General features: G+C 36.3%; 1 protein-coding gene across 1 annotated transcript in view; it reads left to right on the top strand.

The window, feature by feature from the left end:
- The first annotated feature begins 184 nt into the window (after positions 1-184).
- Positions 185-11,683, top strand: part of pebp4 (phosphatidylethanolamine binding protein 4) — a 31,635-nt gene continuing 20,136 nt past the window's right edge. Inside the window, exons 1-3 of the mRNA XM_084729000.1 lie at positions 185-199; positions 3,370-3,473; positions 3,730-3,856. Of these exons, the coding sequence (XP_084585126.1) occupies positions 185-199; positions 3,370-3,473; positions 3,730-3,856 (246 nt within the window). The remainder of the gene's footprint in view (positions 200-3,369; positions 3,474-3,729; positions 3,857-11,683) is intronic.

Genomic DNA, 11,683 nt, shown 5'->3' with positions numbered 1-11,683 from the left:
GTCATCAGGTATTTTTGTTCTCAAGAGCTGTTTTTATTGTTTGGGAGCTGTAAATCTGAAATTCTGTAGCATGTGTTCTTGAAAATGTGTAAATAATATTTACTAAATAAAAAAAGGAGCAACATGTGCCGTATTTTTTCCAGTCTTTTTTCAATAGTGCTTTCAGCAGTGGTGAAATGTAACAATGCACTTGAGTACGGTAAGTAAGCCTACAGATTTCAGGTACTAGAACTTTATTTGAATATTTGCATTTTACGCAAGTTTGTTCTTCTATGCCACCACATCTCTGAGATAAATGTATATTTTACTCTACTACATTTGTCTTACAGCTTTACTTAACAGACAAAAAATTCCCAGTGTCTCCAAATTTGGTGATTTTGAATAAGAAGTTTTCTAATAAACTGAACTGAAGGATTAAATGTCAGCTTTATTTGTTTAGAAAATGTTGGTTGTGAAAAGTTGTGAAAAGTTGACTTTTTAGAGGTATACGGTTCTCGCAGGATAGTGACACCACAATCATGATGATCTTGAAGAATATAATGCATTGCTGTGAATTAAACCAGAAGTTCTCAGTTTCTTTCAGCCAGGGTCCATTAAAAGATAAAAAATATACTGATGACTCCTTCATGTATATCCCTTGGAATAATGTGAATAAGGCATATCTTAATATATGTGTGTGTGTGTTGTATGTGTGAACATATATAAAATATATGCCTAAATAATAAAAATAGGCCTAATAAAACCATTAAAACAACAATAAAGAGAGAGCTTATTTCCACCATTATAAGAGTTATAGATTGTAGAAATTATCAATTAACTATTTTAAATTAAAAAATTTAAATGTTGAAATGAGTTCAGCCTTAAACATCTACAGCAGTAAAATGCAACATACACATTATTTCAGGAGAATAATGACAGGGGGCAGGGATCTTTTTTTCCCCTCTGAATGAGTAGAATACTTTTACTTTTGTTACTTTACGCACATTTTGTTGATGAATATTTGCAAACCTTTACTTGAGTAAGGTTTTGAATGCAGCCTGTCAGTCATGTCATATGAAACTGTTGCGGACTCACAGGTCAGCTGGATCCTGCACTGACTGCGCAGAGGCGGCAGCAACAAGTGCGACCTGACGCAGCAGCAGAAGAAGAAGAAACCTGCACAAAAAAGACACAAACACAAGTGGACAACTTCTCAGAGATGGTAATGCCAATCACAAATCGATGCAACCGCTCTACGAGGACTACAGTTTGTATGCAAGTGATGTTTAATGTTGCTCGGACGCTTGATAAACTGAATCGTCCGCGTCATGTCAAGCTTGACACGCCGCATAAATATGACACCTGACGTTAGCCAGCTAAAACAAGTGAAGGCTAACTCTGAGCTAATGCATTTCACTGCAGATAAAACTACTAAAATTAACGAGTCAAGTGAGAGTCATTTTAATGCAACTACAGAGAAGTTTGTCTTCAGGAAATAAACTGAAAGTAATCACTCGGACGAGTACCATTTCTCTTTAGTGGCAGGATGTAGCCAAATCGTTGCATTGTCTGACAACAAGTACTAAATAAGACGAGCGTCTTTCAGCAAACTAGGATTATTTCAGGGGTACTCTACTCTTTTAAAGACTGTTTTAAGCAGACAGGGATTCCTGTCATCATGCGTGTTGTAGAGCTGCTGATGTGTCAGACTGGTCTAACAAATATATTATAGGCGGGGTCAGACTGACTGGTCAGACTGCACAGCAGGTGAAATTGAGTTGATAGAATTAACAGAACTTTTTCATGGCAGCCATATTTACATGAAATAGTAGGGTAAACACAGGTGATATCAGTGGTACTAATTAAGGTCTCATTCCATTTGGAGTAACACCACCTTCCCAGTGAGCCAACATGCACAATAGCAGGACCCTGACTCTGTTTGAACTGAATGGAACTGAACCATAAGTATTAGAATTATTGGTGCCACCTGTGTACTTTACTGTTTCATGTCAAAATGGCCGCTGTGAAAAAGGTTTATTTCTGAAGGAAAAATGTCTGAAATCTTCTGCATCCAGCCTCTTAAATGTTACCGTTTCCTGTAGGGCCGGGCAATATATCAATACTGTATTGTATCGTGAGATGAGACAAGGTATTGTGATAGATTTTGCATATGATTATATTGTGATATGACACAAGTGTTGTCTTTCTCTTAGTTTTAAAGGCTGCCTACAGTAAAGTGATGTAATTTTCTGAACTTTGCCTGTTTGCCTTTATCTATTTAATCATTATATCCATATTATTTCTGATCATTTACCAAAATCTCGATGAGTAAAAATTTTGTGAAAGCACCAATAGTCAACCTTGCAATATTATTGCAATATCAAGCTATGGCTCATTTTATGAAGTCAGCCGCTTCTCTGCCTTGGAGTACACAACATGTTGTCAGTCACAATCTACATGATCAATAATTATTGATATCGACTGATATGAGACTTCACTATTGTGGTTTTTCCTCTATATTGCCCAGGCCTAGTTTCCTGCTTTTGTTTGTCTTATATTATGCTCACTATCATTAGGTTTAGATTTGTTGTTCAGACTTTTTTTTTTAATTTCTTTATTTATTCGATTTATTTCTGTGTTATTTTTAGACTAAATATTTTTAAATAATCATCTTTTGCTGTGGGAACTTGTGTCTGGCATTTTAAATACTAATTTTCCTTGGCTACTAGTAATCAAGGAAACCGATAAGCAACATTTGGAACCGATATATACTTGCAGTAAAAATTAAAATCTTGGTGTCAAAATTTAGAATATCACAAACTGTCTGTGGCACAGCAGCCTCCAGTGTTGGTAGGGTATTTCTTGGATAGTGTGGTGGGCGAGACACTGAGTGAGACCGAAGAATATTGACTACAGACAGAGAGAATGAGCCAAAGAAGCATTTAGGATTTTATTAGGATCCCCATTAAATGATGTCAAGCATCAGCTACTCATCTGGGGTCCAAACAAAGTAGTGAATTTTAAAATTGCTGGCAATTGGATAAAAAAAACACAACACAGATTCTCTTAATTGTAATAATGCTGAATATTAGCTCAAATAATCAGCCAGGTCACTAATCTGTTGACCCCTAATGACCAAATGATTTATTAATTAAATTTGTCCACCTGTCAGGTAATGTAAATTATTGTTAATTGCAGCTGGCCTGTAAATTAGAAGCACATGAGTTACAGTCACTTTGACCTTGACTGTCAGGGTGTAATTGGCCGTGTTTCAGTCAGCCTGTAATGCTTGGGAAAAGAACAGTACTATTTAAAAATAAAACGTTTCCTTAGCAAAACTTAAATTTGTCTGTCAGAAATAATGACTCACTGCACACTGCTGTTCTGCAGGCTGTGCCAGTACCATTTCTGGTGTTATGTGCCTGTGTTTTGGGGTTTTACCGTGTGGAAGCGACACCGGACACCCTGAGTACTCTGGATTCTTCTTTCTGTCAGTAAGTACCCATAATGCCTCACACAGCTGTGATCATATTGTACTTGCAATGACAGGCAAATCATACTCAAAATGAACATGGCAAAGACAGAAGAATCTGACCTGCCCAGACAATATTGAGCTTAGTTTTGAAACGATCAGTATTAGAGCCTTTATAAATAAGCTGGCTATGTTTATCTCAGGATGTGAACCTTGACACAGAATGTAATGCAAATTTGTGTAGAGAGAGATTCATCTTTTATCTCCTTTCAATGAAGTGGTGGACTAGAGGTGATCTATCCTGGACTGGACATTGATGAATGCCTCGTAATACCAAAGAACCTCAGAGAAAAGGTCAGCACTGTCTGGAAAGCCCCGCAGATTCACTTCTCTGGAGCACAGAAGGTAAGAGATGTACATGTGTCAGTCCCATTATGTTGTTTGGTGGAGGTGTCAGAGTGATCTAATATTTCTAGTAGGTCTGTGTTTACGTGTACAGTGATGTAATTCTGCCATTGCAGGTTATTCAGTAAGATTATTTATCATTACACAACACAGGGTTGTACAATGATATAAAAGTTGTAGTCCCTTCATACTATACACACCTAACATATATACAGATACATGCAGAATAAAATACACATACACATCCGGGGAATAATTCTGTAGTGTATTTGGATAATATGGTCGACATCTTGACCTTAAAAGTTTGACATCTGGGAAACTGATTGTCTGTCAGCTTTGACTGTATTTTTGCACAGTTGTCAGAAGATGCTGCATGCATTGTTGATTGTCTCAAGGGCTGCTCCTCCTTTATCCAAACCCCATGTCTATAAAGCTTAAAAAATAAGTAAAACACAAGTGTAGCTTGAAGTTTGAAGGAGTTACCGGCCACAGCATCTGCATACATCGCCGTTGCCATAATTTTGTTGTCAATAAGAGGAATATTACCCCTTTTTCTTATTAAATAACTGACTGAACTGTCTCAGAACACAAGTATTTATGTATTCTTAATTGATATCCATTGGTACATCACAGTCTTTGAATTCTAAAGGTACATACATACATACTTGCATATTTTTTTGTCTGATAATCATTCTTCTCTCTCTTACTGAACAAATGCATATTTCTCATACCTCCTATAAAGAGTCTGAATTAGTTTTTTACTGTGTATGAACATTGTCTTTGTCTGGTCAGTGTTATTTAGCAAATATGCACATGCATATTTATAACACTAGAGTGCAGTAATAGATAAGACAAGCTCTAGTCTGCCGCAGCATAATGTTTTTGTCACAACAAACAAAAGTTTCCTAACATTTTGGAAAAAGAAAACATGAAATAACATTTCAATCATATTTTAAATGTCAGGTTGCTCTCCAGTTTTAATCTTTTTGAGCACCTTGTGTTCTCCATACAAGCTGCTCTTGATTTCTGATGATCTGCAGTAATCTTTGTCACCAGAGGGTGGTGCTAGCACATCATACTTGTAAGTCCAATTGTGTTTAACCAAGGTCTTATCTACTAAAGTCCTATCTGCACTTTATACTATTCAGAATGTCAGATAACATACCATGCAAAGTAGACAAAACTCTCATTGACAATCTTAATTCATTTACTCATTTTTAAAGGTAAGTGCTCTAATCTATTTCATACTAGCAAAGCTACAAACAAGAAATCTCCCTCCTCAGTTAGGTGTCATTACAGTTATTAAATTGAATTTCAGCAGACAGCACACAAAGATGTGCGTGCTTTAGAGGTCAAGTGTAAGAATCAGTATTCCATTGGTAAATTGTCTTTAATAAAAACTGTTCATGTAGAAACTCAAATCATGGCCCTTAGACTGAAATAGGTGACTGATTTTAATCAATTTATCTCAAGAAGTAGGTAGTAATTGAAAGAAATGCAGTAAAACTACAGCTTGAAGTTTTAATATTGCGTAACAATATTTTATACATTCATTCTGTGAATATGCTTCAAAAGATTTTTCAAACTTTTACTGATTATGATAAAACAAAAGAAGAGAAGAGAATGGCATTAACATTACTTGTGTAACATAACTTCTATAAGTTTGGAAAATGGGTCAACAGTGCATGAAGTAGGGCTTAAATGACGTGTAGTTTGTTCCTCTTGTCATGCCAGAATACAGAGTCATTCAGATGATCTGTGTTGTATTCATTTATTTACATCAGTATTTTTCAGTGGGACATTTTCAGTGTAGTTTTCTTGTTGAGTGACAAATTGAGAGAGATGCAGTTCCCTATCCACAGGACCCCAGCTGAAGTTGACAATGAAATCACTTCAACCGTGCACCAAATCCTATATCTGTAAATTGAAAACTTAAATTGAAAGCCACCTCGATTTAGGAGCTAGTTTATGAATTCCAGAGCTAAGCAGTCTAGCCTGAACATGATCTATTGCCCTTCTCTTGCCCAAACTCCATTTGATCTATGGTCGTATTATCTATAATGCTGTCTTACATGATTCTCTTTTATTGCCAGAATCAGTGTCAGACAGCAAAACAGATTACATGTTGGATTAAATCAATACAAACTTTATTTACTGGGCCCTGAAATGTAATTCTCCATTTCTCCTGACACTTAAGTAAACACGCACTATTGAAGGATCAGATTGTTGCCTGTGGTTCTGTGGTTGGTCTGCTGGTCCACCACGCTTTCTGTCACCGTGCCATGCTGCCAGCGCTGCTGCTATTCTCTGCCACTCAGCCCTTGTACCCAGTAGTAGGAATACAGAATAGTGGCTGCTCATGCTCAAATCCACCCACAGCAACACCCACTTCATTACTGGGACGGGATGCATGCCTGCTGAGTAATTGTAATGGAGCGCAATGGGCAGTAGTCCCATAAACCCGCCTCTAAATAGGTGCTCATAACCAAAAACAAAAGCAAAGGGCCATAGAAACTGCAGATTTCTGTGTTCAAACTTCAGAGCAACGATTCGCCACTTGAACTTATGTGTTAGCAAAACCTGGCATGTGTGTCGATGAAGCATTTTTAGAAATCCTAATTACACTCAAAAGCCTCCATCTACAGTTTGAAGCAAGTGGGATATGTATTGGCTAATAAGACAAAACTATAACAACATGACTTAGTTACAGTCATTCTCACAAATGAAGTTAGTGCTAAGTGATAATAATAATGATTGGAAATTAAGCAGATCTGATCATATTCTTTCATGGCAACATATTAAGAAATTAAGGATAAAGCACCGACTGATAAAGGTCGTTATGTGCGTTTTAGACACAGACTTAACTTCACTTAGTTGCATCTACAGTTGTGTCACAATACCAGAATTTTAACCTTCAGTACAATACTAGGATTAAAAAAAAAAAACAATACTTGACACCTCTTTTGATACCACGGCAAAAAAAAGCCCTTGACACATGAAACAGGATAATTTTTTAAATTTTTTTAATTTAACAATGTGCACACAGTGCTGGTACAGAAAAGGTCACTGAGCAACGTCTGGTTTTGCTGCAAGCCACATTTCAGGCAGGACAATGAAAACTGAACTGTACTGAGATCTTGAATGAGCACTTAGATCAATTTTTGTTTATAGCTTTGGTACTTTTGATACTATCAAATGTTAGTATTATATTTTTTATATATTCTTTAACATGTGGTATTGAAAAAGTATTGATACTTAAATATTTTTAACAATATAATGAATAAACTAGATGGGAACATTGAGAGCACAGACCTCAGCCAAGGCCAAATGCCCTGTCCCACAATGTTAGGTAATTAAAGTGTTTATTTATTTGAATATACTGAGACAGACAGTATCATTATTAGAAATTTATGAAAAATAATTCCTGTTTTCTGTATTTTATAATTCTGATCCACTCCAAAATTTTATGGGTACACAAGTTTTATGAAAATCTTGCTAGTAGTTTTTCTGTAATCCTGCTGACAAACAGACAAAACAAACCAATAAATGGCACCTAAAACACAACCTCCTTTACAAAGGTAGTAATTAACTCCTGAACTCTGCAACGAGTAACAGTAGAAAATGAAACGGCTTCATTTTCTGTTGAAAATATTTCAAATACTGTACTATGATAGTACAATATAGACTGACAAATATTTTGCACCCAAGGATAAAGCTAGTGTTTCAATCTGAGGGCATAATATAAGTCTGAACTGAATTTATTTACGCTAAATGTACCAATTAAATGGGTTATACCCAAGCAGAGCTACAAATGATTACTATTCTTTGTTAAAATGAGACCTATAGCTTCTCTTGACTGCAGTCGTAACATACAAAATTACACAGCACAGCGACCTCAAGATTAGTGTCTTTGTGGAAATTAAAGTCAATACTTGAGATTAAAAACTTTGCTTGTTGTTCAAGTCTCACACCCTGATGCATTTTCTTAGTAGGAACCAGAAGGATTTGTTAACTTCAGTGTAATCAAGAATACAGTGTTGGGGAAGCTACTTTTAAAGCATAACTTTGCAAGCTACCAATTAGAAGTTGAGCACTGGGATAAGTTTAACTACAGCAAAGCTCCCCTGGGAGGAATCTAGTTTGGTTACCTAAAACTAGTTGTGGTACGAAACAAAACATAATACAAAAATTCAGGATGCATGCACCATGCAGCGGTCAAGTGTTTGGTGGTGGCTGCCTGGACGTGCTGCCTTCAGAGTGGTCAGGATGAAAGAAAAGGGGGCAGGGCTGGTCAGAGGGGGTTTAATTACAGTAGAGAAGTAATGGTAGAATAAAAATAAAAAAAAAAACATTCCTTTTATGTCCCAAACTCAGTTGTTAACTACTTAAAAAATGGCAAAAAAGTAACTTAACTACTTGAATCACTATGCAGATATGAATGTAGTTTAACCAACAGCAAACTGATGCAAAATGTAGTTAAACTACTAGTTTAATTACATATAGATCACTAAGTTCACTGCTCCCCAGCACTGCGAGAGTGATTGTTAAAACAATGATAGACAGACAGCACTCAACACATTAATATGCTAAATCAAGGGTGGCCTGTTTGTGTAAACCTAAATAATGACTTATATTCTGTAGGAACGACTCCTGACAGAGCCTGATAATAATGATCACAATTAGTATTTGACCTCTGGGAGTTCGACTCAGGTTAGGAAAGGTAGGTTTTTACCCTTGTAACATGAAAGCCAGTGCAGTGCTGTGATAACATCATTCCTGGCTTTCCAAACCAATGTTTATATGTGATCTACGCTGACACCTTCCTGTATAAAGTGTCTTTGAAGACACGTCTAATAGTGAAGAGACAAAGCTGTAATTGAAAGATTCACAAGATAAATATCTCTAGTTGGAAACCAACTGCTGAAATCATGCTCTTGTGTTGTTATTGTGTAAACTGGGTCGCAGAGGCCAGGAAGTCAGCTCACTGTTGAATCATATTATTCAAAACGTGCTTTGCACCGGTCATTGTCAGATTTTGGCAAAATCCTGATACCTGTGCAAAGAGATCCTTTTAGACTGCAACAACATTACTGTTGATCAGAAAGTGTTTAATGGAGATTAAAATTAATTATGGAGTGGTAAGTAGTTTCTAAATGTCAAAAGGATGTATCAACACCTTGCCCTGTTTAAAATCTAGACTCAAGGTGTTTCAATTCAACATTACTGTAAATGCCAAAATGCTTTTAGGAATTTTGTTTTCGCAGAAAGGAAGAGCTACATGAGTCTTTCATGTTCATCGAGGCTCTTTGGAAAACCAGCAAACTTGGCTAAAGTACAGAAAACCTGTCAGATAAAGCTTTGCCTGCAGAAAAGAATAAAGAAAAGTGAAAATTAAGAAGACTCTAAAAATAACCAAAGACCTCTGAACCAGAAAGGATTAAAAAGCTTTGTATAGTTGGCATCCAGGTGTGCTTTTGGCACAATCAGAGAATGTTTAAACGTGAGTTTCCACCTTCTTAAACCATCATAAACTTTGTGTTTAATCAAGCTTTTAATGTATTTTGTGAACAGCCTGATTATAGTTATTTTGTTTGAACAATTTTTGTACATGCAGCTCTTCATTTCTTGACTTTATTTAAGCCTTGCAAATCATGGCGGTTTACCTCATTTGCAAATAAGTTTAGATACAGGCACTCAAAAGGGGACAAAATATTTGGTTGAAAATTTAACACTGAGGTGAAGTGTTTTTGAAGTCGCTGTCTTTAATTGTCCAGGGGTAGTGAGAGTATAAATGTTGAACCAGTTCAGAATAAACCAGCAGGTCTTGAAGCATAAGACAGAGTAGAGTATTAGTTAGCACATTGAGTTGGTTAAGGTCCTGTGCTCCAGTCGACCACAGATGTTAAATAGGGTGGTGAATGTCCAAACAGGTTGTCAAAAGTTATTATACTTACAACACAATAATACAATAATAACTTTCAATAGTATTGAAAGTACTGAAACTGTGAAAAAAAAAAAGAAAAGATCTGAGTGATAATTCAAGACCTCAGAACCAGACAGTTTTCAGAGACTTCTTCTGTTACTTAAAATAACAAAATAAAATAGAAAGAAATTTGTGTGTCTGCGACCTTTTTTCTTTTTGTCATGTTTTTTTAAAGTGGTATTGAAATGTTGGTATCATGATAACCTTAATGTCCGGTAAGGGCACAGGTGTTTATCACTCCTCTGCACCAGAGAGGACTACCCAGCTTTGTTAAACAGAATGCAATGGTGAGAGTCATCAGGATCTCCAGTAATGAATCTGAGGGCAGAATGAGTAACTGAGTCCAAGAGGCTGGAACCAGCAGCATGTCAGTAGATTAAACCACTGTAATCTAGGACTGAAAGAAAGACTGTCTCAGCTGTACTCACAGGAAAAACTTGGGAGATAAGCGGAAAAAGCTGAAAAAACTTTATTTAAAGACTAACATTTCTGACAAAAGCACAGCTAGCTATTTTTTGATGCAGAGATTTTCAATATGATGTTTAAATGCAAAAGATTCATCAAGCCAAACACCACAGATATTTATATCCAGTGATTCTCTCAGTATTGTAGTATGAAGTTTGTTAGCTGGCTTTTTAGAGCTATTATAAGGTTAACAAGCGCATTTTGACGAGCACCAAAAGAATGCAGTTGTTTTGATTTATCTGTCATGTCTGCATTTCTCCTTGATACATTTCCCTGGACATTTCTGCATCATTTAACTAAGTCGAGCCACCTCAGTTAGGGCTGCGTATCAGTACTGCTCACAGCCAATTATAGTAAGTGTTCTTAGATTTAATTTGATGCGTGATTGGCTCACTACTGCAGCAGCTACATCCCATAAAGTCTGTGGAGTCGAGTGTATTTGACAGAGTTGGCAGTTCCAGTCATTTAAAAGTATGGCTACACTACGTGCCTGTGGCATCTGATAAAAATATCCATAAGATGTTGAAGGATTATTTCAGGAATGCTTCCTTTAACGTGATAGTTATCAAAAAAAGGTATGAAATACTCTCTTGGTATCTTGGTTCCACTTGCCTAATCAGGTAAGTGGTAAAAAAGAATAAAATCAACTGTTCTGAATATTGATTAATTGTTCAAGTAATTTTTTCATGCAAAAATGGCAGAAAATGTTTTCAGCCTCTCAGAATTGGAGATTTCCTGCTTGTCTCTGTTTATAGTCGTTGGACTGACAAATTAGAAATTTAAAGACATCTCCTTGGACTCTGAGAAACTGGCATGAACATTTTTCTCAATTTTCTGACATTTTAGAGACGTTGCAGTCCTAGATTAAACATTACAATTAACATAAGCCTTTGTTGTTACGCTAATAAATAAATTGTTTTGTTCAGGGGCAAGTAAAAATTGACATTTGGCAAGTAGATTTCTGACTGACTTGCTACATGTTATTTAAAATAATTATGAGCCTTTATTTTGATACGAGCACGCTCGTCTTTTACTCAGTATAGTTGGTGTAAACAACACAGGCCACAGGAGCTATCTTTACCTCATAGTTATTCCAAAAGTGGAGACAGTTTTTGAGTTGTTGTGTTCTTTTTTTTTTCAGTAAGGACCATAGCCACAGGGCACATTCTTAGACATGGGGGATTTCAAAGCCTTGTTTTTGGGTAGACATTTCTTGCATCTGGTGGATGGAATGAGGGTTTAAACCATTACTGCGATTAGAGCTGCCTCACTATGATCTCTTGAGCTTGCTTACTGCTGCTAATAGCTGTTTCCTCTCTATTTCCCTCTATCTTTTTCTTTTTCGCTTTCTCTCTCTCTGTGAATGATTTTTATGCTTT

This window comes from Lutjanus erythropterus, chromosome 10, assembly GCF_056507025.1.
Source record: "Lutjanus erythropterus isolate fLutEry1 chromosome 10, fLutEry1.hap2, whole genome shotgun sequence".
NCBI classification, from domain to species: Eukaryota; Metazoa; Chordata; class Actinopteri; order Lutjaniformes; family Lutjanidae; genus Lutjanus; species Lutjanus erythropterus.
Note: the sequence above shows the minus strand (reverse complement) of the source record. Positions and strands in the feature narration are given on the sequence as shown.